We start from the raw sequence: 27679 nt of genomic DNA, 5'->3' as shown, positions 1-27679 counted from the left end.
CCCTGATTTCATCTTGTTACTGCTCTCCCTGGATCCAGACAGACACCAAGGGGTTGATGTGGACTTTCTGAGGCCCATCCCCCATCAATCTCTCTCTCTCCATGATACATGGAATTACCGAATTATGAAGAGGAAAGCTTGCCTCCCTTGTGTTCTCACACTGGTAGTACAATGCCAAGGCTTTGTGAGCAGTCAAGTATTAACTGATCCAAGGGCAAGATTGTTTACCTCCTATTCAAGGAAGGTGCCAAGTTGATTGAAAATATCTTATCACATTGTCTGACACACAAAAAACATTTAGCGAAAAAAGTCTATTAAACTGAATTCTTTTCTGACTTCTACTTTTCCTATTAAGTTCTTTATGCTTGATATCAATTTCTCCATTTTCACCCCCAAACTCCTTTGAACTTTATGTATTTGCAAAAGGTAATTTTCTTCCAGAAAGTAGTAATATTTGGAATTCAGTGTTTTATAGTTTTGAGCCCAAGAATAACTTGCCTTTTGTTTTAAAAATTACACTTTTATTGAAATCTTGTTTTCACATCCCCTGTATTTCCAAATCTATCCCTCCCAACCTCTACCACTGAGCTATCCCCTGTAACAAAGATTTTTAAAAAAGATTTAAGTAGTTCAGCAACCCCTTCCCCCCTCTAGCAAATGATAGGCCTCCACCTCTGCAAGTCACTATAATTACAGCATTCGCTTTCCCCCCCTTTCTCTTCCATGTTGTGGTCATATATTTTGCTTCCCTTATTCTGCTTATTAGGATCAGTTCACATAAAACTTCCCGTGCTTCTCTGAAGTCTTCATATTCATCATTTCTTATAGCGCAGTTAATATTCATTACATCCATTCAGCATGATCTGTTTAGCTATTTCCCAAGTGATGAGTATTTATTTTGTTTCTGGTTCTCTTGGACCTTGCTTTTCAAGGAGCCTAGAATATGAGCGCTGATCTTACCAAAATTCAAAACATTTGTGATTAACGTTTGACTGACTGATGCAAACACTGGAGGCTTTTACAAGCAAGGTTTTGTTAACTAGAAGCACAATAATAATAGCTAACATTTATACAGAATTTTAAGATTTGCAAGTATTTTACCATTATTTCATTTGATGCTCACAGAGAAAACTGAGGTTCAGAGAAGTCATGTGACTTGCTCAGGGTCCAATAAGAATCTGAGCCCAGGTTTCCGTATCTAGGGACGTGCAGTGACTGCTCAGAGAGCACCCCAGTTTAAGCCTTGGAATAAACTTTATGATTTGTTTGTGGGGCATATTTTATTTTCACAGAATACCAGAGATTTGTATAGCAACAGAAAGAAAGGGATGCATTACAGATGTTTCTAATGAATCAGGTCAAAAGTAAAGAAACTGAAACATCTTCTTCATGTAATCTATTACTATGGTAATAAGTGCAAACAATCTTAAATTTATGAGATTTATTAACAAGTTCCTATAGGATCATGTTTTGGGCTAGCAAGGGACCTTGGAGGCCATTTGGGCAACCCCTTCATTTTACAGATAAGGAAACCAAGGCCAAGAGAGCTTAAGGGGACACAGATTACAGAGAAGCAGTTTGGATTTGAATCTTGGTCCTCTGACTACAAATCCCAACCAAAAGGTTATAGGTCCTTTGCTTTTGCAGACAATATTTAGGATGGATCAAAGACAATTTGTATTATCCAAGAAATAAGCAGAACAGACTGAGGCCTTTATTTGTACAGCTAGCCAAGAAGATCCTCATGTCCCTGACTACATTATGAAGTCCATTAATATTGCAATCTGAGCCAAAGAGTTCTCAAAAAAACAATGGTAAGGAATGACTGGATATAAGACCAAGAAAAATGCTCTTAAGAGAAATGGAACTGTTCACAATTTGAAAATATAAATTCTTTGGAAAAATATAATCTACAGTTAAAATTCTGTATTTGTCAATGTCCATTGAAAAGGAAATGTCATTTGCCTTTTAGAAACCAAGAAAAACTTAGCTTCATCTCACTTTTATTAAGAAAAACTAGTTGAAGCCACTGCACTTAAGTGTGGTAAATCAGATAATCCAAATCCTGAAGGCTGTAAATATTCCATGGTTAGTGCAACGAAGACAAGTCTTTATCTGAGGTCAAAGTTACTGAAGATTATAAAAGTTACTGCCTCAGTGAGAGAACTGCCTGCCATCAGATTTCTTCTTGCTAATGTGCTTGAAGATTTTGGACTTGTGGACATTCTTGGGCTTCTGGTAGCCAAAACCACCGCCACCACCTCTTTTTTGCAACCTCTTCCCTTGGCTGCTGTTCACATCTGAAAAGTGAATGTTAAGGAAAGCAGACAGTAGAAAAGCACATGACTTCCAATCTAACATTTACTACTAATAGTAGTAACCAGTTTCTCCAAACCACAATTTTGTGGTCTTTCAATATGGAAGCGATCTTATGAATCATGTATTGTAGCCTCTGAAACAGGAGCAAAGAGGGTAAGGGATCTACCTGTCCATGCTCTCATAGGAGGTAAATAGCAGAACCCATGTTACAAACGGTTTTTTTTTTTTTAAACTCCAAGGCCACTGTTTATTTAGCTAAACCATGCTACTTCTCTCGCTCCAAATATGACAAAGAGAATAAATACAAATAATTTACAGAAAATCATGAGACATACATACAAGACTATGCATAATAGCATACCAATGATAACTTGTGACTGAGCCCAGAACACCTGCTGACATTTCCACTACACACAAGAATTTACTGGTAAAACTACTCTCATTAAATCCTGGGATAAACAGCTAAAGTGTGGTGGCATATATTCAGATAGCCTCAATTTGCAAGTGTGTGGTTGTTTCCATTTCTTGTGGGGGGATTAATTCAGGACGCTTAGTCACATAAAGAAGCAATTCTTTTCCATGTATCATTTCCCCCCAGTTGCACCGAAAGTTAGTTAGATGGTGTCCTCATCTGAGCTGGCTGAGATGACACAGTCCAAGTAGGCTGGTGCACCCAAATTCATTTCACTTACCAACTGTGATAATGATATAAAGACCTCCTTTCCATATCATAAGTACAACACAATGCTGGCTTGTGTGGTCCAGCTCACTTAGTGTTCCAGTTTCTCCTTCTGCAAACTTAACGATCCTCTTAAGAAGGCGGGTGGAAGATTTTACTCTATCCTTTATCTTGTGCCCAAACCCCTTAATGTTATATAATCTCCTATAAGTTATCCTGCCCATGTGTGTAGCACAGGACATGACAGGTCACCTGAATGTCATCCCTACTCAGTAGTATAAACACCCCAAGCAGAAAGAGACTGGTCATTTAATACTTACCCAGAAAGCATCCAAACCCAACTGCTAGGACCAAAACACGTGAATGTGCCAGTTTGAGTGAGTCTAGGAGGGTTTCATGCAAAAACTCCCCCAAGATTTCAGGGTGCTGATATAAGAATACGGCAAAGGATACTTAGGTCAACAAATGGAGGTACTTTGAAACCAAATGATAAAGCAACTTGAGGTAAATTCAAGCTGTTAACATTGTAGATTTGCTTCAGAGAATGGGAATCATAGGCTCGAACGTAGGATTTATATGCCTCCTGGGCTGATTTATGAAGGAAGTAGTTCTTCTCAATTAGTTTTTCCAACTGAAATTTTAAGAAGCAAAACACTTTATAATATTCCAGGATGCTACTTCTATCAAACACACAAAGTTCAATATGTATACAGTTAACACTATCAGGCCCAACCCTCATCCATTCCAATTTCCCAAAAAACTCCAAAGATTCAAAAAAGACTTTCAAACATGTTATCACAGAAGACCAAAGGTTTTTTTAAGACAAGTTCAAAGCAGAAGATGGATATCCTGGGGATATGGACAACTAGGCACATAAAAAATACTTATCAACATTTTAAAAATGAAATACCTGAGACTGAATGTCAGAAATTTTTGACCAGGAAAATTCAAATTCACTTAATGGTACCTAGAAAGAGGAGAAAAAAAAAAGTCAACACTAGTAAACCTGAATTAATCAAGGCTAAGTTTAAGATATGGTGAACAATACTTTGATATGTTCCAGTGGGGTTGCAAACCCCATGGGTTTTTGGTTAGATCCCAAAATGTTAGCCCTAGAAAGGACTTAAAGAGTTGATCGCATCTGTCCTCTTCCATTTCCTATGTGAGGAAAATGAGGCACGGAGAAAGAAAGTAATTGACTCCAAGCCTAGAATCTAGCTAGCAAATGGAAGAACTGGGATTAGAACCCAGATGTTTTGGCGCCTGGTCCATTGCTCTTTTAACTACACTATGCTGACTTCCAGGAGAAGATTACTTGTTCCGAAGTGCTGCTGTGGAAGCCAAGGAAAGGAAAGGGGTAGAGAAAAACAGGAAAATGTGGAGATTGTGTATGTGGTTTACTTTATAGGCTCAACTTTGCCAAATTTTTTGTAATAGGCAGTCTGGTCTATACTACATGCTCTTCTGGAGACATAAAAAACCTTTTCTGTAACTAGTGCCCCAAACTACACTGAAACATTTGCTTATTGCTCTGAGCTGAGATCACTTCAGTCTTGACCAGAACCTAGCCAAATTCTTTCTGGGGGACCTAAGTCACAACATCTTCCATACTGTAGGGAGGGAAAACAGCTGGTCTGAGCCACAGGGAGTAATGAGCTCATTCTAATGGAGAAAGGAAAGCAGATAAAGCCCTTCTCAAACAAACATCCATGATAACTCGCAGGCTATTCTTTTTTTTTTTTTTTAATTCTTGTGGAATGAGGGCAGAAATCCTGTCATCTAAATTTAGGCTTTCCTCTAGTACCAAGTACAGTGACTAGATACAGCAAGTGCTGGATGCAAAGAAAGGTAGAAACAGGTTCTTCCCCTCAAGGAACTTGCATACTAATAGAGACAACCTATTGATAAACCAAGTACTTATATGATGTACACAGACTAGATGGAAGGTATCCTTAAAAGGCAAGGTCTAGCAGCTGAGCAGACTGGGAAGGTGGCATTGGACAAAAGGAACAAGCATTTATTAAACATTATTTGCCAGGCACTGTGCTAAGCTGAGTCTTGAAAGAAGTGAGAAATTCTAAGAGTTAGAAGCAGAGAGGAAGAGCATCTAGTTATGAAGAACAGCCAGTAGAAAGTCACAGAGAGAGCGTTATTTGTGAGGAACAGCTGTGACACTTAGAAGGTTAGAGAGACATAGTTTCTAGGTAATTAGTCATTTTATTAATAATTCTAGCATTTTAATAAAAGAGGTCAGTGGCACTCTCAAGTGCAAAAGACCAAGGCTATTCTAATGTAGGTTTCTGTGCCAGGCATTTGATGAGGAGTGGCAGTCGGCACCAATTCTAACTTATGGTGATGATAATACACTCCTGCCTGGAGGGTAGGTTTTGTCCCTGGATGACCACTTTGTGAAGTTACAGCACAACCCTATGCATAACTTAATGCTTAGTAACTCCTCTTATTAGAAACCTGAGTCTCCCCACCTCTATGCTTGAAACATTGCTAAAATCAGCATCTCTCCACATTTTGTGTATGCTTTATCTCAGGCCTGCCAACTGGAATGTGGTAGAAAAGTGTTTTAAAGATGGAATTGAGATTCTGGAGAAATATGGAAACTTGAGCAAATCTATAGAGGACTAGAAAGTTTTAAAAAAGGAGATGAAAATATGGCATACAACTAAATACCAGCTTGAGTTTAGAAGGGTTTACGTGGCCCTCTCCAAAGATCTGTCTTGATTTCTAGGGATAAAAAACCTGTCACCACCACAGACCTAAGTGGATTAGGGGTGGGGTAGCCCTGGCTCCCTCTGAGGGGCTGGGCTTTCTTTTTTTTTAAATTTATTTAATATATTTAGTTTTCAGCATTGATTTTCACAAGTTTGAATTACAAATTTTCTCCCCATTTCTACCCTCCCCCCCACTCCAAAATGGCATATATTCTGGTTGCCCTGTTCCCCAGTCAGCCTTCCCTTCTGTCACCCCACTTCCCTCCCATCCCCTTTTCCCTTCCTTTCTTGCAGGGCAAGATATATTTCTACACCCCACTGCCTGTGTATCTTATTTTCTAGTTGCATGCAAAAACTTTTTTTTTTTGTTTTTGAACATCTGTTTTTAAAACTTTGAGTTCCAAATTCTCTCCCCTCTTCCCTTCCTCCCTAAGAAGCCAAGCAGTTCAACACAGGCCACATGCATATCATTATGTATAACCCTTCCACAATAGGGGCTGGGCTTTCAACAGGGTTCTGCTAGCAGCCACTGCCACCTGCAGATGCACAGCCTGCTTGATCCTCCTGGAGCCCGTCATCACCAGCAGAAAAATGAGCCTCAACTCTGTCATAACCAAAGGCCCAGGCAGGTAAGGGCCACCATCACCATGGATGTAGACTGTTATCTTGGCCACTTTCTCCATACGTCCCTTCCAGTCTTGTTATCAATTGTGTTATGCTAGAACCTCCTACCCCCTTTCTCTTGAGTGCCTAGATCAACTGCTAATTCTGATCGATGGCTGGCAAATTCCTACCTCCCATTCTCTTAATCTCTGTGATTCAGAGATAAAGTCTACCAAGACAACCTCCTTCCCCCACTTCCATACTGTCTTTTCTTGTACTTTTATCTCATTCCAGCTCAGCAAAAATCATGGCTCCCTTTCACTACACGCTCTGGATCCCTTGTTCTACTTTTAACAAACTCCCTTTCACCCTCATCTGTATTCACTTTTGTGCATATGTGTTGTTTTCCCCAATACAAGGTAAACTCTCTTAGGGGAAGCTCTGTTTTGTTTTTTGGACTCCATCCAGTGTCTATCAGCCTCTGGCACATTAGTAGGTGCTTAAATGCTTATTGAATTAATGAATTTGATTTAGTTTTCTCACACTTCTTTCATCTTATGCTCATGGAAACCTGGTATTCTCTGAAGAAGACCTCATCTCTAGCTCCCCTTTCTAGGGCTGCTCATTCTGTCACTGCCCTAACATTTATCCCTAGGAGAGCCATCCTTCTTATTCCCCTATTACTGCTTCCAGATCCTCTGCCTTCTGAAACCACTCAAACTTCTCTTTTGTGGTTTATTCCATTCATCTGTAGCAGTCCTTCCAGAATTTTGTGGCTATCATCCACGGGGCTCCCTATCAGTTCTCCCTTACCTAAATTACTTTAAGTAATTCAATACCTGGCTTATATTTTTCCTGTCCATCCCAACTCCTGACCTTATCCTTGGAGACTTCAACATTCAGACTGATGTCATCTTGAACACCAAGGCCTCTCGACTGATCAACCTCAATTCTCATGAACTAAATCTCTCTATTCCAGTCAGTCACTGAGGCGAGTCACATCTCTTACTTCACCAAGACTCAAAACTGCATACCTCTACTATCTTGAATTCTGAAATGCCCCATTTTGTGCTACTGTGTCGTTTAATGTCCTACCAACCTTCCTAACTAAAGCTTCCTAAATCTACTGTTTTTCAGCATTATCTCTAATCCTTCAATTGTTCCCTGTTCTAACTTTATTTCACATCATTCCCTTTCTCCCTCTATGTTCCAGCCAAACTGGATTACAAGCTGTTCCCTGTATATAACATTCCAGCTACCAGACAGCTGTATATCTGCATAAGTAACAACTGGAATGCATTACCATCTCATTTCTATTTCTTGGCATTTACCTTCCTTCAAGGCTCAGGTGTTATCTCCTTGCCACCTTTCTGGATCCCCCTAAACCTCTCCTCTTCCTTTGCAAACTAACTTGTATTATATTTGTGAGCAGTGGATGTAAACTCTGAGGACAGGGACTTTGGTTTCTGCATCCTAGCACCTAGTAGAGTAGATGCTCCACATGAATGAACTGGATGAATCTCTACATTTAGATAAGCTTATGGAGAGCAGAAATAAGGCCATTTACTTTTCCTCTCCAGTAGTATTCAGTAGAGTTTTATATCAACAACTGGCACTAATGGTAGCTTCAGGATTTTCTTTATGATGGGAAATATTCTGATAAACTCGGTGGGATTCAAGAAAATTACAAGGTTACAGATTTGTTTGAAAGATTAAAAAATGTTTTAAGACATGCCACACTGCTTTAATAACAACTCACTTTTATATAATACTTTCTGGTTTGTAAAGCACTTTCTCCTAACAGCCTTTCATGGTAAATATTCCATGTATTAGCATCCCAATTTATGGGCAAAGAAAGCAGCTCACAGCAGGAGGCCCGAGACCACACTGCCTGGAAGTGCTGCGTCTGTGACTAGAACCCAGGACACCAAGTCCCTCTCCAGCACTCTTTCCATTACCCCCCACAGCTCTACAGACATGTGGGATTCTCCACGGGTCCACAGTGTACATATTGTTTTCCTAATTTAAGATTTTCCAAGCAAAGTGCCTTTACTCCTCTTGGGCCTTGGCTTCTTCACCTGTAAGAATAAATTAGAAGAGATGATCGATAATCTCTAAGGCCCCCTCCAGGTCTAAATTGTTTCTTTACCTTGGCTTGCTTCAGGTAACGAAGAAAACCCAATTCTTCTGGTCGTAAAATAAGCAGAGCATGACCTCTTCCGTTTATGCCTCTGGCTGTTCTACCAACACGATGAATATATTCCTTAAATGGAAAAAGAAAATGTGATTTAAAATGTGGCCCCAAGTAGAGACATGCTGGCAATATATCTGCACATCATCTGCACTCTTATTTGTACGGATGGCACATTTGTCCTCAATTTCATTTTTTGTATGAAATAAGATTATGAAAATAACCATTTTCACCATAATGAATCAGTAATAGCTACCTTCTTTCAACGTCCTGTTTGTGCCCAAAGAACATAATGCAAATACCAAGACAAAGGAGGAGAGAACACAAGTCTAACGAGGTCCAAAGGATATGATGGCCTAGAAAAATGAAAACATTGTGACTTTCCCTAAAGCTGTGGTCTGTGACTTCTTACGGGTAGGAAGGTCTCTGGGGAAAAATTCCCTCTATCAATGATGACTGGTGACCGTTATGCAACTCCTAGTCTAGTAGAGATGCTTGGAGCACTAAGACACTAAGGGCCCTGCTCAGCGTTACTGAGCCAAGACACATCGCGGGGAGGACTTGGACGCACTTCTCCTTGGTTCTGAGGCCACTTCTCCACACACTGCACCATGCTGCTTCTGCAAACCTGCTTGATACCAATTTTTCATGTTTAGGATATATAATTAACAGCATCTACGTGAAGTGTATGGTGTTCGCACAAAGTTTCACGTACTCTCCTAATAAAATTTATGTTTCTTCCTAATGCAAGTTCCATTGTGCCACCCTAATACCTCTCTATGACCAACGAAATTAGAAGCCAGTTTATGTTCTGTTTTGTGTCTTCCAGAAACAAGAATATACATCAGCACAAATGTAAAACTGGATTTACTTCACTGTTTAACACTGATCAAAAAAACCCAGGGAAAAGATACTTGTTATGAAATGCAGTCAAAGTAATTTCCATCTCTACTGGACACTACAGCTTTTGTTAGGATATTATTTGTAAAAAAAAAAAAATCTTACAAAGAAAAATAAACAATTCAGGAAACAAATCAGCACAATGACTGTGGAAGCAATCCTCCACATAAGACAGTATCTGGAAGAGGAAAGATGACAGTTACCTTTGGATCATCCGGGGGGTCATACTGGACAATCCAATCTACTTCTGGGATATCTAGCCCTCTGGCAGCCACATCTGTACACAGCAAAATTCCAGAATCTGCATTGCAGAACTGAAAGAAGGTAGTTGTCCGCTTATTTTGCTTCTGTTTGCCCTAAATTGAAAAAGAAATACATTACTTAGCCACATCATGAGCAGTTAAATATACTGCAATCCCGTTGAGAGTGGGCACTTACCCACTAAGGAAGACTCAAATCTAAAAAAAAAAAAAAAAAAAGGGCTAAATCTAAGGACTCAAAACTAAAAAAAAAAATTAGGATTGTTTTATGATATTCGATCAAAACCTGAAGACACAACAAAAGGCACCAGATTACAGAGACGGACAATAATGAGGCAAATCACCATGTAACACTTAACCCTTCAAGGATCTGGACCCTCAAGCCTTACTCTTTCACAGTCAGGTTATAGAAGCAGTAACTCAAAACCAAAGCATGGAGTACCAAAACACTCAAGGTTAATGTAAAGGTTAGTGAGGTCATGTCGCCTACAGTAGTCTGGGTTCCTAGGCAACTCACAGGATCCTTCAGTGATCTTTCTCCCTCCAAATTAATTTTTTTAAACCTAGAATCCAAGGCTCTCCACATTCTGGCCCCAGTCTCCCTTTCTAGCCTCTCATCCTCAGTGATCTCTCTCCTCCTCAAAAATTACACAAGCCTAATGGTCTGTTACATTAATTTTGCATTTATATGCTGTGCTGTATTGCCAGTTATGCTCTCCACATCAGGGCAGGGACTATGCTTCATATCTCTTTATATTCCCAGAAACAAATAGCACAGTCTTTGAATACAAAATGATAACTAAATGTTTGCTGATTGACTTTAATGATGAGATAATAAATTAGGCTGTGAGCACCAGATAGAACTGTTAAGCCTGTAACATCACAAATTTAATATTTTTTTAAAAAATATTTTTTAAAAAAAGTCCCAAAGAGAACACTTACATGAATGGCCATGACAGGTAAATCAATGTAGTTCAGAAGCTCATAGTGGTATTTCACTGACATACATGAAGAAAAAAATACCATCAGCTTCTTCTTCCGGTTCTTCTTGAGGAATGTAAAGAGTAGAAGGAACCTTTTTTCAGATGGACAAACAACATATCCCTAAAAATAATTCGAGTGAACAGTTACATACTTCAACACTAGAAGCACCAGGTGCATGAACTGACAAAAAAATTTATTACAATTATACTTTAAAATAAGAGATTTTTACCCTATTTTCTTTGCCTTATTATGGATAAAAAACACTGCACTGAGTCAAATGATACAGCTTGGTTCTTTGAAGTATTCTTAAATTCTGGTACTTCTAGTGTTAACACTATGGATTTGATTAAGAAAAAGGTGATCACAAGTAGAACATAAAACTATTCAAAGATAAGGGCAATTTTTAGACACCTCTTTCCACACTGATGTATTCCAACCATTGGAATGAGAGCACAATTAACACACAACTATGTATTCATTTTTACACCCTACATTTAGAGAAGAATATTGCATTGATAGTAACAATGATTTCCCAAAATAATCTAAATGACCTTTTCATTTCAGTTATAATTTTAAGTACGCTTTAACTACAAATAATTTCCTGCTGTAACCACTAGATATTTTATGCCCTTGATATTTTTAAAAGGATTACTCATCCATGGCTTGGTTCCAATTCTGGATGAAATGAACTGTAATATATAAAAACCTCAACTTACATGTATTTTTATTACTATATTTCAGTTTTAGAAGAAAAAGGCAAATCACAAGAAAACAAACTTGAACATTAAAACAAATATTACACACATATATACAGGGAACTGATGTCAATCTAAGAGTATAAGACATAATCTTAAAATAAATCAGTAAGAGTTAAAAGGTCTTTTTCAGACTAAAGTCAGTTAAAGTGGTTTTCAGTCTAAAGTCAGTTCACCAGAAATCTTAATTAACCAGAAGACAATTTAACCTAGGCCCCTATCACCTTATCCCTAGGTTACAATATCTACATACTTGGTTGCACCTATTTCTGACTTTCCACCTCGCATTTTTTTCTACCTAACTCTTCCAAAATTACAGCTTTCATCACATCTACTATGTTTTTATTCTTAAAGTTTAACTCTTCTTAGCATTCAAGACCTGTCAAAATTGGATCCCATTCTACTTACCTAAGTGTATTACCGCTACTCATCAACACCCACACACTAACACTTTCTCCACTCACACCATTCTCACACTTGCTTGGACAAACTTTTTTGTTGACCTCAGCCTTCATTCTATGTATCTAAATGCTTCTCTATACTTCAAGGATTAGCTTAGATTCTTAAATGTGGGTTCCTGAAAATATTTATTATTTTTGACAAGTGCATTTCAATAGATTTTTTTTTCCTGTAATGCTATGTGTTTTATTTTAGGCACTTGAAAACACTATCATTATTCCCACAAGGGGTTCACAGGCTTCCCCAGACTGCCAATGGAGATGACATTAAGAGGTCAATGATTGACATGGCCCCCCCCCCATGCAGCCTTTTCAAAGTGTTTCAGACCACAATGACGTAGCCTTTCTCTGAACTCTTCTAGTTCTTATTCTGTAATACATACCACACAGTTCAGCCTATTTATTTATATCCTGTATTTAATTGTATTCTAGTTCTTTAACCATCTTATACATGTTTCTCCAAGGGGAATGTAAGCCCAATTAAAGACCCTTGAATTCAAACTGTACATCCCAACTGAAGGCTTACATCTATGTGACCAAGGACATGCCACTTAACCTAAGGGCTCTAGTTCCCTTGTTTGTACAATGAGGAGTTGGATCAGATTATCTCAAAGGTTCCTGCCTGCTCTAAATACTATGATATTAGTTCCCATGAACTTATCAATCAGGAAACACGGGATCACAACTGCTGGATGAAAATTATCAACACAAGTTAATACTGAGATGATAAGCAAAGACAAAAACAACTAATGCAAGTAAATTTTGTGACAAGCAGGAAAAAATTAAACAACCACTTTTAAATATTAGTATGAACGAAATACTGTGTCAGGGGATAAACATTTATATTTTGTTTTAAAGCCTGCAAAGTGCTTTGTCCATTTTCTCATTCCGGTGTCACAACAACCCAGTGACATAAATACTACAGATAGACACCATTATCCTGGTATCTGGACCTCTAAATCACATGTCCCTAGAATCCTAGGGAAGTTAATGCATTGGTCTTTGAAACTTCTTCCAGAGGGCCCAGCTACATTGGTGATTGAGTTAAGTTCCAATTAGCCTACTATATATGCTACCTGGACCCAGCCCCCAGACCACCTAACTGCCCCTGACTGTAACCCTCTTCCTCTGCCCTTTCCACCTCTTGCTCCAGGCACACCAATCAAATCTAAAGTAATAGCAGCATTGCTCCTACATGAAAAGGTTTGTCAAATGACTGCCCTATGCACCAACTCACCACGGTACCATGGAAAGAATGCTAGCTCTGGAGTCAGAGGATATGGGCTGGAATCCTCCTTCTGACACTTAGCACCTGTTGCTTGACCTCCTTTGTCTCAGTTTATCTATCTGCAAAGGCTGGACTGAGGGACTCTAAGGTCCATCTCTTCTAGTACTAGCCCTACTATGCAATGATCCATCCCTTGGTACCTAGACCCAAAGGCTCTTCCTAGGCTACTACACCCTCACACAGTGTAGTTTTTCCTTGTAAGGATGAAAACCTCTTGAGGTCAGGGATTGTCCCTCTGTACATATGTCCCCAAAATATTGGCAAAAATTACCTGTTCAAGACCATCCACTGTTGCAGTATCTTTATCATCATCAACACCAACATACAATGGCTCCTTCTTAAGGGAAATCTTTGCCAGATCTTCTACCTTTCGAGTTTGTGTGGCAGAAAAGAGCATTGTTTGTCTGCGTTCTAAAACAAAGATGTTACAAAAATAATGGAAGCCTTTCAGAGAATTCCAACCACTTTACACCTGCAACTAGATAGATTAAACTTTCCTAAAAGAATATTTTAATGACTATCTCATAAAACTTAGAAGCTTTCCAAATCCATTCATTTTTTCTCTCTACATGCAAGAAACAACATTCAAACAAAAAGTCAATGCATGGCATGTCACATAAGTGAAAGCCTTTATTATCCTTCATATCTAGAGCCTTATTTCTGTTTCCTGCCCTCCACATTTTTGGTAACCTGGACATCTGTCAACTGTTTTGTTTTCTGACCCAGCTGTCAAATTTAACATCTTTAAATGTACAAGCCTCAAATAAGCAGAAAGCACAGTTCAGCACAGCACTGAGCAGAACTGAAAGGATTTGACCTTGAGACAAAATCATTTAATTTCATTCTTTCCAAATAAAGGTAACCTTAACTGTCAGTGGGGTACAGTGCAAAAGGCCCTAGATCTGGAGCCAGAGGATCTGGTTTTGAATCCCTTCTCTGCTACTGACAGGTCACTTTAGTTCTCTGAGCCTGCTTCCTCATGTACAAAATGAGAGGCTGGATTAGATGGCCTATGAGGTCCCCTCTACCCTAAAATATATTATCTAAATAATGTCAGTCAAGGTAATTTATTGAAACAGGTAAACGCTACTTTTATTTATTTTTTGGGGGGAGGCAATCAGGGTTAAATGACTTGACCAGGGTCATATCGCTATTAAGTACCTGAGGCTAGATCTGAACTCAGGTCCTCCTGACGCCAGGGCCAGTGCTCTATTCACTCTGCCACCTAGCTGTCCCTGAACACCACTTTTTAAGCAATTGCTGTATTTTAGAAATGGCTAATAAACTTGATTCAAAAATATACATTTTAAATCTACAATTGTAAATGTCAAATTAGAAAAATAAATTCCCACTTCAAAATGAAATAGTCTAAATTCGTAAATGGGATTGTTGCCTTTATAAAAGGAATAAGATGACCAGAATTTTAGTAGCATTTTTGTCTTTGTTTTGGGAATGCAGACATAACTGTCTATTTTGTAAACTGAATACATGGGAAGTACTAGGTGGAAGAGGAGATAACTTGGATGGGGGAGGGGATGAGATAATTTGTGCCTTTTATCTTAGATATCAACCTCCTGGATGTCTATGAAACAGCTTTATATAGTATCTTGTATGTATCACATTTAAGTAAGTGACTTAATGTTTTCACAAAGACCAGCAAATAGAGGAAGGGGGAATTTTCTTTTTTTTTATTGGTACCTTCAATGATTTTTTGAAAAACAAAAAAAAATCAATCCACATTGAGAAGTTAACTTCAGGATTTGACTCCACCCATAATTTCATTATCATTACCACAAGATTTTCTTAATGACAACATCATTTGCCACCTCCAACTAGCAGCACACACAGAAACAAACACAATGAATGTGCTTAGGCCATACGCAGATTCGACTCACTTGGCAGAAGTTTGATGATCTGTTTCATCTCTTCCTCAAACCCAACTTCAAGAATTCGGTCAGCCTCATCGATAACAAGACACTGCAGGTTTTTAAACATAAATCCTGGGGTGTTCTATAAAATAAAAGAGCAGAAATAAGCCTGTTATCTACATGTTTATTCTTTACGGGAAAAGGGAAAAGAAGCACAAGCTATATGGTATTTACCTGCATATGGTCCAGAAGTCGGCCAGGTGTTGCCACAATAATGTTGATCCCATTTGCAAGTTTCTGTGCCTCTGCAGATCTGTTACTGCCTCCCATGATCAAACCGTAAGTATGCACGTGGTGAGACATTAGTTCCTTAAGAACACCAAAGGTCTGCATAGCCAGCTCCCGAGTAGGTGAGAGGATAAGGACTCCTGTTCCTAAAAAAAACCAAACAAACCCCAAACCCAACCCCCACTTAGAAAATAATGACAAGTCATATGAAAAAATGTTCTAAATCACTATTGATTAGAGAACAGCAAACTAAAACAACTCTTAGGTACCACATATCTCCTGTCAGATTGGCTAACACGACAAAACAGGAAAATGATAAATGCTGGAGAGGATGTGGGAAAATTGGAACACTGTTACATTGCTGGTGGAGTTGTGAACTGATCCAGCCATTCTGGAGAGCAATTTGGAACTATGCCCAGAGGGCTATATAAAAATGTGCATACCCTTTGACCCAGCAATACCACTTCTAGAGCTGTATCCCAAAGAGATCATACAAGTGGGAAAAGGACTCACATGTACAAAAATATTTACAGCAGCTCTTTTTGTGGTAGCAAAGAATTGGAAATCAAGAGGATGCCCATCAACTGGGGAATGGCTAAACACGTTGTGGTATATGAATGTAATGGAATACTACTGTGCTATAAGAAATGAGGAGCAGACAGACTTCATAATAACTTGGAAAGGCTTATATGATCTGATGCTGAGTGAGGGGAGCAGAACCAGGAGAACATTATACATGATTACAGACACACGGTATCTCTGATGACTAACTTTGTTAGACTTGGCTCTTCTTAGCAATACAAAGTTCTAAGACAACTCCAAAAGACTCATGATGGAAAAAGCTATCCACATCAAGAGAAAGAATTGTGGGGTATGAATGTAGATTTTCGTAGATATCGTCAAACTATTTGCTCTTTTTCTTTCTCATTGTTCATTCCATTGGTTATAATTCTTCTTTACAACTTGATTATTGTGAAAATAAGTTCAATGTGAAGGTCTATGTAGAAACTATATTGGATTACATGCCATCTTGGGGTGGGGGGGAGGGAGGGAGGAGAGAGAAGGCGAAAAAATTTGGAACTGAAAAACACGTGGAACTGAGTGTTTTAAACTAAAAAAAAAAACAAACAAACCAAAAAAAACCACCCCTGGGGGGAAAAAATGACAAAATCAAACACAAGAGTCAAAATAAGTTAATTTTTAAAGAGATAAATAAGAAACTGAGAGCTTACCATTTCTAGGCATGAACTTTAACTTGACAATGAGTTCTATCGAAGGGATGAGGAATGCTAGGGTTTTGCCACTGCCTGTTTTTGCAGCTGCTAGAATATCCCTATTATTTTAAAAACAAAAGAACTTATTTAGACTAGTATACTAACAATGCTGGAATGAAAAAAAATTTGTCTTATTCTAGAAATATACCAAACCAAACCAAAAATGTAGGTAACACATCTATTACTTTTTTCCTCAGTAGTTGTAACTGTTCTCATTATTTTTTGGTGCTTCACATAAAAACAAAATACCATGTAAATATTTACCAAGGTAGACAGGTACTTTAATTCAGCTTGCAGCAAATGAAGATACCATACTGCCCTAGTGACAATTAACAACAGCTAGCAATATTTTGGAAAGCATTTTACAACTATTATCTCATTTTTACCCTCATGACAATCCTGGAAGGTAGGTGTTATAATTATCCCCACATTACAGGATGAGGAAAATGAGGCAGAGAGAGGAAAAGTGATGTGACCACACAGCTAGTAAGTGTAGGTCACACTTGCACTCAGGTCTTCCTGATTCCTGGTCTATTTCTACTGAACCGTCTCGTAATGCACGCAAACGTTCACTTTACCTGCCCTCTAGAAGTGGTCTGATACTTTTATGCTGAATCTCAGTCATGTTAGTAAAGCCCATTTCTGCTATTGCTTTCAGAGTGTTTTCATTGACGATATTACTAAGTGAAGTGAATGAAGTATCCTCAAAGGACCCTAGATGGAAACAGTTGACTATTAGCAAATTTTATTTTTTAAAATTAACATTACCAGTTAACTCGATGCTTCACGTTGATGATTTTAAGTTTTATTAAACTGGAAAACCTTTTAAAATGAAGTCATGGTTTGATCATTATTTCTGCATGATGGTAGCTGGAAAGAAACATTAGTTTCTTTATTTCTAACCATAAATAGTTGTGAAGTTAGGAGCTGGGAATCAAGAGATCCTGTTATCAAGACGAAAAAAGGATGACTAAAGATAAATGCTTTCCTTACAACATTTTCATTTTGCCAATGAGAAAAGAGAAGTTCATTGAAGTTACAGGAGCTTTCAATGGTCACATGATTAACAGACATTAGAGTTCTAACACATGCCCAGGTCTTCTGACTCCAAGTCTAGTCCTTTTTTACTATATGGTCCTACCACTCAGATCAGAGGGCACCAGTGTGAAGGGCTGGAGGAACTAGAAATTGAAAAGAGAATAAAAGGGATCCTGAGAAACACTGGTGGGGGGTGGGGTGGGGGGGGGTCTGAGTTTCCAGAGTGACAAAGTTGACAAAAAAGGAAAAATACAAATGTTGGAGGGGATGTGGGCTACATAGACACACTGATGTACTGCTTGGTGGAGGTGTGAAGTGGCATGGCCATTCTGGAAAGCAGCCTGGAATTGTGTATCCCCTTTGGCCTAATGATACCACACACTTTTCCAAATAGGAAAAAGTGCTAAATGTATAAAAATATTTTTGTAGTGGCAAAGAGCTGGAAATAAGGAGGCACCCATTATGCAAAATATCTAAACAAAATGTTATATGAATGTATGGAATACTATTATGCTATAAGAAACGATGAAGGCGATGGCCTCAGAGTTATATGGGAAGACATCTATGAACAGGGCAGAACCAGGAAAATAATATTTTGTAAACACTGTAAATAAGAACTCTGATCAAAGCAACGATCAACCATGAATTGGGGACAAATTATGAAGCATACTACCTACCTCCAAGTGATGACTAAATATGCAGAATGGAGCACATTTTTTGTATGTGGTCCCTATGATTTATTTTGCTTTACTGTGCATGTGTGAAAAGGTTTCTGCCTTTCTTCTTTTTTGCCCCAAAGGGAGGAGAGAGAAAAATAAAAGCTTGAGAATTGAAAAAAAATTTCAAATCTAAAAAAATGAAAAATATTTTGGACTGATCACATTGAAAGGATTTTGGTTATTTAAGAAATCAGAAGCAGAAAAAAGAGGGACGCTCGTTCAATATTACCTAAGAAGTAGAAAAAGTAAGAAAAAAACCAAGAATTTAGAGGTCCTTAGAACGTAAAAATAATATCTAACATTTAGTTTTTAAAAGTGCTTTACGTATATTATCTCACTTTATAAGAGCTACATTCCATTCCATTTTACAGATAAGGAAGCAAGAGGGGTTAAGTGAATTGCCCAGGGTAACAAAGCTATTAAATGCTTCTGTTAGGATTTGAACACAGCTCTTCCTGACTGCAATGAGATATATCAAAGTAGCTCATGTTAAAGAAAGAGGAAGAAGGTGGGACGGAGGAAGAGAGGGCAAAGGAGAGGAGGCTTACGTTCAGAAAGCATACTGAAAATTACCTGTTAGTCCAAGAGGGAGGCTGGGCATTTCAGCATCCTCATTCTGATCCTCCATAGTATTTTCTTTTATTTTGGGATCTTTCTCACTTTCATCATCAGATTCCTCTTGGTCTTCAGTTTTTGCTTTTTTGTTTTCTGGTTAAAGAAAAACACCATAAAACCCCAACTCCATTAAGAATGGACAAACCTAATGAGATACTCCCTTAGGACCCACAGGAAGGAGACATGTAATAAACCTAGGAAATAATTTTCAAAAATTGAAAAAACTGATTTGAATTTGCTAATCATTTTCAATTCTCTGAATCACTCAACCTCGAGTTGCAATCAGAGTACTTTATAAGGTAACTTTACTGGTAATAGTTTTAAAATCCCACCCATGCTTGAAATTTCATCTCCTCCATTAAGTTTTCCCCTGATGGCTCCTTGTAGTTTTTTTCTCTTTTGAATTCTCATAACACTGTCTTTCTATTTGTCATGTATTTTTATATTTAACTTTATCTTACATTTGACTTCACGTCTTACCACCCCCAGCAGTAGATTACTTTTCTCCCTTAAGCTTCAGACTCGCTCATCACCAAATGTCCCCAAGATATCTCAAACTCAACATGACCCTCATCATCTTCCTCTCTCTACCCCACAAACTCAATTTCCAAAACTTCCTTATAGTTGTTGAAGGCACCACCATCCCCCAAGTTCTTACACTCGGGATTATCTCAGACACCTGTCTTTTTGACCCCACATGTCTAAATCAGTTGCCAAATCTTTTTTGTTTCTACCTCACAACATTTCTCACCTTCCTCTCCACTCTACCAAGCTAAAATTTACTAAATGCTTTCTATATACCAAGCAATGAGGAAGATACTAAGGGGAATAAAGTTATCTTCCTTACCCTGAGTCAGTCAATCAAGGATCTGTGAAGCACACACTGTATACCAGGTACCTTGGTATCTTGCTCAGTGTACAGAAAATTATTCTTATGTATTCATTTATGTAATACAATCAACTGAAAAGCCCTAATTGGATTTGTTTTAAAATTTATTTTGCCTCTACATACATTATCAAAACCAAAGCAAGCTGAGGACATCAATTATGTATGGTTTCAAGAGTCCTCCATGTAATGCTGAATTTTGTTAGTATAATGTGTTAAAGAATGTGCTGCATTTGCTTTTCCATGTCCATTATAAACTCAGATTTCACCCTCTATCCAAATGAAATCTGAAAATTTCTGTAAAGTCTTTTTTGCAAAATGAGAAGAAAAACCTACCAGCCAGAGAAAAGAAGAGATGGTAGATCTTTTTATATAAACAAACGAAAAAATGCTAATGAAAAATGCATTAAGAATCTTCCAAAAAAGAGCCTTTTGAGGGGAAGCAAGTACAAAAATTACTATGTTATTTTTAAGCTCCCCTTCCCCTTACTATCTGGCTTCAAGCTTCATTTCTGGTTATCTCCAACTTCTGATTTTCCCCAGTCTATGTTGACTGGTTTAAAAATAAATGATATGGAAGCTTAACAGAATTCTTACAGATCATCTAGATTAATCCCCTCATTTTAAAGGTTAGGAAATGGGAATCCCTGAGTAACTTGTCCATGGTCCCCACTGTTGTGGGGAGAAGAATCCTGGGATCCTGCCTCAGAATTCAGGGCTTTTTCCACTTCACTTCCCTGTTTACCCTCTGAATTTGTCACTTTGGCCATAAGCTGAGCCAACAAAATCATCTCAAGGCCATGGAAATGTGAGCTCATCTGCATGTTTTCTTTGCCTGACTTCTCATTTTCCCAAGAAAAGCTCTAAAACAAGAGGACTAACTTTCTCAGGCCAATGGTTCAGCACCTGAAAATATGCTCCAAATACAAACCTTTGCAATATTCACTTCAACGCCAGAAAAACAAGGTCACAGTTACTAAAACTGGAGGGCCCAATCCTACTCCTCTCTCACTTGAATTTGTGTTTATTTAAGCAATTCCTTTTTAAACATACACAAATAATAGGTTTTATTCATTAGGGAAAAAATAATCTTGGAAATCACAATCTACCTTGAACAAAATTACTACCTAGGTGAGTTTTTTAGCAATAATCTTTTAAATATTAAGTTTCTTTGTATTCTGAATACAAGAACAGATTACTCATTTTTCTGCTCCCTGTGCATTTCTGAGATACAGCTACTTTATAAACTGGCAAAAAGTATAGAAAAATCAATGGAATTCTGACCAAGTTCAGTTTATTTTCTAAATAGAACCATACCTCTTTGGGAGGAAGAAGGAAAAAATCTATGTTTCTTGCAAGGCTCAGGCCAAACTTCAGCTCCCTGAAGTTTTGCTCATGTTGCCTGTCACCCCAACTTAAGAGTCAGATTAAATAGACCCCACTTCAAAAACGTTTCACAGAACACTCCTGCCCAGTCATCTCTGTTCTCTGAATAAATACCTGTAATGTTCACTGTGTCTATCACTCATTGAAAAAAATAGTTGTGTACTGCCTCATTTCCTCAGATACAGAAGTACGGAATTGGGCTAGACAATATCCAAAGTTTTCTTTAAAAGTTCTATGGCACTATTTCAAAAGATCTGCAATCTCACAACCATAGTTACTCCCTTTGTAGAACCCAACTCTTCCATGCCTTGGCAGATGGTTTCTTCAGCCAGTGTGGCTTAAAAAAAAAAATGTAAACATGTTTTGGTGATAAGTCTCTCCAAACTAAGCTAGTCCTCAGGTGACAGACACAATTCAGCACTGGGCCCATGCTTTAAGGTTTTCTGTTTCAGGAGTACATGCCATAGCTTATGTTCTACTGGAAGAATCTTTTAAGAACTCAAAATTTAAATCAAAGCCTAAAAAATATAAATGTGTTAGTTTAGTGATTAATAAAAAAAAAAAAAACAAAAACAAACCTCAAGATACTATCTCAATGCATAGTCATCTGGTCCACAAATGGCTGGAAGTTAGCTCTCCTGGGAATTCAGATGTCTTTAGTGATGACTCTTTTGAGGTTGGAAGTACAAGGGCCCTCACAACGCAGAATACTTACTGGGGGCTTTTCCTGCCCAGCACAGTTCCAAAGGTCTCTAACATTTAGTCAGAGATTCCAGCCATCTTCCTTCTAGCCCTAAACCCACAATGCTGGTACAGATCTAAGAGACCATCAAGCCTCATTTTACAGATGAGAAAACTGAAGTTCAGACAATTGACACGATCCATCCAAGATCACTTCATACATAGCCACTCTTAGCCTCAAAGGCTAAAACGGTGTTAAAACAGTAACTTGGTATGCAATAGGAAAAACCATTCTAAACAGAATGATTCGAGGAATAAAGATGAACAACAAAACATGTTCCCTGCCCTCACATAACTTACAATTGGCTTGGGGAAACAAACACATGGAAATTTAAATAATAAAATAGGACGTCCCAAGACAGTACCTGACATTAAGTGCCAAATGTGTGGCAGAGACAATAAATGCTACTGAAGTTTAGTGAGGGAAGAGATCATTGTGGACTAGAGAGCTCAGGGGAGAGCTTGGGAAGGCTTCACTTTGACAGGATGTTTTTTCTGTTATTTAATTTGACAGAATAAAAGTCCAATCAGGGATAAAGAAAAGATTATTTCTAGAATTCAAACATGAGACTCTCTTTTTATTGTGAGTTTTTCTTCAAGGTTATTATGAAGCCCATGTAACTCAGTATTTGGCTTAATTTTTTTTTAAGGTTAAACACAATTACACAAAAGCAAATAGCAATGGCCAGGGTAGAGAGTTTAGGGGCTCTCACCCACTAATCTATGTAAATGATTTCCTATAGAGGACAGGAGGAATATAGCAGGTGGTCCTGACAAGGTATTTCTGTTAAGACAGGGGCCAGTCAAAACCAATGGAATGACACAGCACTAAAGGACCTCAGAAATTTCTGGACCTCCGGTGGGCAGAGAAATGCATTGTCCTCCCCAGTAAATCTATAGGGTTTCAGTCATTTTGGCAAATGAATTGTTCCAGTGACAAAAAGAAGACCTCTAAAGAATCCAGGAAAAAAAGAGGGGACCTACCAGGTCCTGCATCAGCTGTTATCTTCCTTTTCTTCTTCTTCTTTTTCTTTTTTAATTCAGAATTGGGGAGCTGTGCAGTTGATTCTTCACTGGCTGCTAATACTGTAGATTTCTTGGGAGATTTTTCCACTTTTATTTCTTCTACTGTTTCTTCTGATACATGCTCATCTTGGGCTTCTGGTATATTGGCCCTCAAGGCCTCTGTCAAAAAAAGTTGAATGGCTCTAAAATTCTGCAAATCAATGGTTTAAGTCATTTGGTGGCTAAAGAATTAACCTATAACTGCTATCCAAAATTACAATACTTTATTTTTTTCACTTGTACTTTATGTGGTATTCACATAGCTCTAACCCATTTTTACCATACTGATATTTTGTGTGGTTCAATAATCTGAGAGCCTGGCGAGATTTCCTTCCTTTACTGATTCTACCACCAGACACATAACCAAGTGGCATTTTAATAAGAACTTACTCGTAGTCTTTTAGTAGGCACCACAAAGAACTAGTTAAAACATGTCCTTGCCATTTACATTCTAAAAGAATAATAATTATGGTAATTAACAGGTAAAAAAATACAATTGGATCAGACCAAAAAAAATATAGAAATTGTAGGAGAGCAATAAAAATTAAGTGAAGCCAGGTGGCATACTGGATAGAGCACTGGGCCTAGAGTCAGGAAGATCTGAGTTTAAATCCAGCCTGAGACACTAGCTGTGTGACCCTGGGCAAGTCGTTTAAAGCGCTTTGCCTCAGTTCCCTCATCTGTAAAATGAGCTGGAGGAGGAAATCGCAAACCACTCCAGTATCTTTGCCAAGAAAATTCCAAATGGGGTCATGAAGAGTCACATACGACTGAAACGAATGAACAACAACAAAATAAATAAAAGGTTGAATGTGGCTGTTCATTCATCAAATTATGTTCTGATCCTCCTAAAGTCATAGTCAAGACACTTCTACAACTACTACACAATGCCTTAAGTGTCACAAATTTCCCCATAATCAACTGATGATACCATTCATTTAGCTAATATTTACCATTAAAATAATCCTATTTTTATATGCTCTTCCTTATCCAAAAAAAAAAAAAACCAAAATGATTACCTTTACGTAATTCAAATCACAATTTGTATACTATATTCTGCCTCTGCAACTTACTTCCTATAAGCCCTTGTAAAAGTTATTTAACCTTTCTGTGCCTCAGTTTTCCCATCTGTAAAACGAAAGAGCAAAACTAGAATATCTCTAATATCCCTTTAAACTCTATATCTGTGAACTTTTTTACATGATGATTCTTTTGCAATAAGAAAAGCAGGCAAAGCATTCAATACATCATTTCTGGGAACCTCATCACACAGTTCCTAGGACATCTATCAATCAACATTTACTGACCATATATTATCTTCAAGGTGCCACTGCTGAGATTACAGACGTTTAGGTCTGGCTACTCTTGTCTCCCTTTGCTGTCAGAAGTCTGGCACAGTTATGGAAGAAGTCAAAAGCTGATATTCCAAGCTGCTTTTCCATACTTTTGATTACAACCAAAAATGGGGAAAGCAGGCGGCAAGTGATGCCTAGCTGAACACATGCAGCAATTCATTGATTCACTTACACAACCAGTATTTACTGAGCTCCTACAAAACAATTTGCTAGGTGCTGACATGATCAATACATTCAAGAGTCCTGCAGAATAGTGCAGAAGGAAGGTTAAGATATTTATACAACTGCATAAGTGCCACATGTGAAGTAGCAATAATCACTCTATGATTATATCTATATCTATATCCATATACCACTCTGTGATATAGTATATGCAGAAGGTTTAATGAAGGTGTTAGCTCTATTGGGCCTTGGAAGATAAGCAGCATTTTGACAGACTGAGAAAATAGAGAGGATATTCCAGGTGGAAAAAATAGCATGAGAATAAATACAGAGGCTAGTAAAAATCATGTTTGGGGAAGGAACTATGAGTGGTCCCCCTAGGATATATAGAGTACTTATACGGGAGTAGTGGGAGAGGAGCTGGAAAGGTAGTTTAGAACAAGATTGTGGAAGCTGTTAAGAGAAGGGTAAGAGGTATAGATTGTATTTAATAGGCTATAGGGAGCCACTGAAGATTTTTGAGCAAAGGTTTGAAATAACTATTAATAACCATGACCATGTGCATTATTAAGTATAACTTGGCACTGGTAAGTGGGATGAATAGGATGAGGAAAGGAAAAGTTACATGTAAGTTAGGAAGAATTGGTAATAAAACTCATTTAGTCTGATCTCTCATGTAAGGAAGTAACTGGCCCAAGGTTTCAAAGCTACTTAGTAGCAGCACTGAGATGAGAACATCTACCTCTTGATTTTTATTTCAGAGTCTTTTCTATTAAACCACACTTATATAGCCTGTAACAACATACTAAATAAGCTTATATTCTGTATGTGAATAATAAGGACTTGGGGTGTTATACTGTACTACATATATCCAAAACTATTAAGTGCCGAGGAGGTAGGATATATGTAGAAGTTGAAGAAAGCCTAAGTTTTGTTTTTTTTTTTGAAGTTTAAGTCCCTGTCCTGGAGGAACGTACATCTTATGGCAAAGGTTCTTAACTTAGGGGCCACAGACCCAGGGGATCCCTGGATATACTTCAGGACAGTCTTGGATGATAAAACAAAATAAAACATTTATTTCAATATAATTAGTTTCAGTTACAATTTTAAACATTTAAATACATTCCAAGAAGGCTTCACCAGAAAGAAACAAAAAAAGTCACCCCCCACCCCCCGTTTTAGGGGGACAAGATCAACACATACAAACCAAGCTGAGAATACACTATACCATAGAAAAGAGACACAGTGTTTATAGATATTCCGAGAAGGGAGAACTCAAAGTGGATGGGCTGGCCGACCTTTTAGCTGGTACTGCTGAATACACTAAGAAGGTGGAAGTGAGATGAATCAGTCCCTAGCTCAGGATCCGGGCAGGGATCATCTGGCCACTGTTATCCATAAATAAGATTACATGTGGATTTTGGTCCGGAATCAAAAAGAACCCCAATCACAAAAACACAATCAATGAAACAAGCTTCTTGGTTTCCCGGCCTTTCTTCGTTTTCCCAGGACTTAGCATAGTGCTTGGCCTAAGTGTAGGCCCTTAGTAAATGCTAGCAGACCGTCTGAATAAGCGGCTGTTCTGTCCCCGGAGGAGAGTTCATGCCGGGGTTGGATGAGCGAGCCCTTGGTGCTGGAAGGAGGGATTCGTGCAAAGGGTCACTGCGGAGGGCCTACTGGTACGGGACATTCCGGACGCAGGGCCTTGCCTCAGGCTGAGGCGGCCGCCGGGTCATCCCCCGCAGGTCCGCCCAGGATCCCCCAGCGGGCCCTCAAAGCCTGGACAGTCTCCGCCACCAGTCTGGGAACTGCTTAAGAAGGGAGGGGTCGGGTTTTTCTGGCCATCTGGGGCCTCTCCAGGGCACAGCCTGAGCGTACAGAAGCCCGGCCTGAGCCCTGCTGGCCACCGTGGCGGTCCCGCGGCCCGGGGCCCTCGTTCGCCGGACCTTACCTTTCTGCTTCAGCCGCTGGTTCCTCTGACGCAGCTTCTCATTGCGCTTCTCGATCTTCTTGCGCAGCAACTTCATCGGAAGGTGCGACATTTTGCGGGCTGTTCTTCTCCGCGGTCCCTCTCTGTCTTTTTCCTGTCGCCTGTTCCACAGACTCTTCTTTCTTGGCCCACACGTGGGAGCACGTCGGAAACCGGAAATTGCGCGTCAGACCTCTTCGCACACAGTACAAATGCTTCCGGGCGTGGAGAAGGCCTGGCAACCAGACCCGGACGAGCGTCCCCTGCGGGTGAGGAGGTCGCGTTGCTTGTGCTGATATCTTTACTCTCACACAGAACCGAGGGTTTTAAGCCCAATCCTGCAGGACCGGCGGATGGGGAGATCTCTCTCGTGTTTCACACTTTACCCGCTGTACGGATGGGACAGCAAAAGCTCTTGGTTCCAGCCACTCTGGCCTGGTCCTGTGCCCTGAAATTAATTAAAAATAATGAATCGAGAGTCAGAGTAGGGAAAGGGGTGGGAGGGAAGGGGAAGGGAGGAGAGAAGAGAGGAGAGGAGGTATGACCCTCCTTTCCCTTTCAACCCAACAACTAATAGACTTTAAAAAATTATATTTTCCCCTCAATTACACATTAAAACAATTTTTAAACTTTTTTTTAAAACATTTTTGAGTTCCAAATACTATCCCTCCCTCTCCTCTTCCCTCCCTGAGACGGTAAGCAATCCGATTTAGGTTACACATGTACAATCATGTGAAACATTTCCGTATTAGTCATTTAGTACAAATATACTACAGCAAAAAGTTTTAAAATACTGTGTACGGAGCGCGGTGGATTAAAAAATGGAAGACCCCATTATATCCCTGCCCTCAGAGGGCATAGACTGTCGTTCATGTAACGACATTGGAAGGGAATTGATGGAATGATTTTATCCCTGTTTTGGTACTTCTTCCAGAAAATCAGTCTCAATCAATAACAATTTGTCAAACACACACACACACACACACACACACACACTCACTCACTCACTCACTCACTCACTCACTCACTCTCTCTCTCTCTCTCCCAAAAATCTGAGTGCACTTTTAAGTTTCAGTAGCAATTTTTCACAAAGCGGTCTTTCTATACCTGAAAAGGAGTGGAGGGAGGTGTTTTCTCATATATCTTCTTT

The 27679-nt window shown here is 38.8% G+C and overlaps 1 protein-coding gene across 1 annotated transcript; it reads right to left on the bottom strand.

Moving 5' to 3' along the window:
- Positions 1 to 499: 499 nt before the first annotated feature.
- On the bottom strand, positions 500 to 26977 carry DDX18 (DEAD-box helicase 18). Its single transcript, XM_036745585.1, has 14 exons — positions 26512 to 26977; positions 22963 to 23163; positions 18924 to 19058; positions 17172 to 17307; positions 16552 to 16652; positions 15266 to 15465; positions 15059 to 15173; positions 13435 to 13574; positions 10621 to 10782; positions 9622 to 9774; positions 8477 to 8590; positions 3909 to 3965; positions 3452 to 3629; positions 500 to 2300 (listed from the first exon to the last, which is right to left on the bottom strand). The coding sequence occupies exons 1-14, from the start codon at positions 26600 to 26602 to the stop codon at positions 2155 to 2157; spliced, it is 1929 nt and encodes a 642-aa protein (XP_036601480.1). The 5' UTR covers positions 26603 to 26977; the 3' UTR covers positions 500 to 2154.
- Positions 26978 to 27679: the final 702 nt, after the last annotated feature.

The sequence above is a fragment of the Trichosurus vulpecula genome, chromosome 2, assembly GCF_011100635.1.
Source record: "Trichosurus vulpecula isolate mTriVul1 chromosome 2, mTriVul1.pri, whole genome shotgun sequence".
NCBI lineage: Eukaryota > Metazoa > Chordata > Mammalia > Diprotodontia > Phalangeridae > Trichosurus > Trichosurus vulpecula.
The sequence above is the reverse complement of the archived record's forward strand: the minus strand, read 5'-3'. Positions and strand labels throughout refer to the sequence as shown.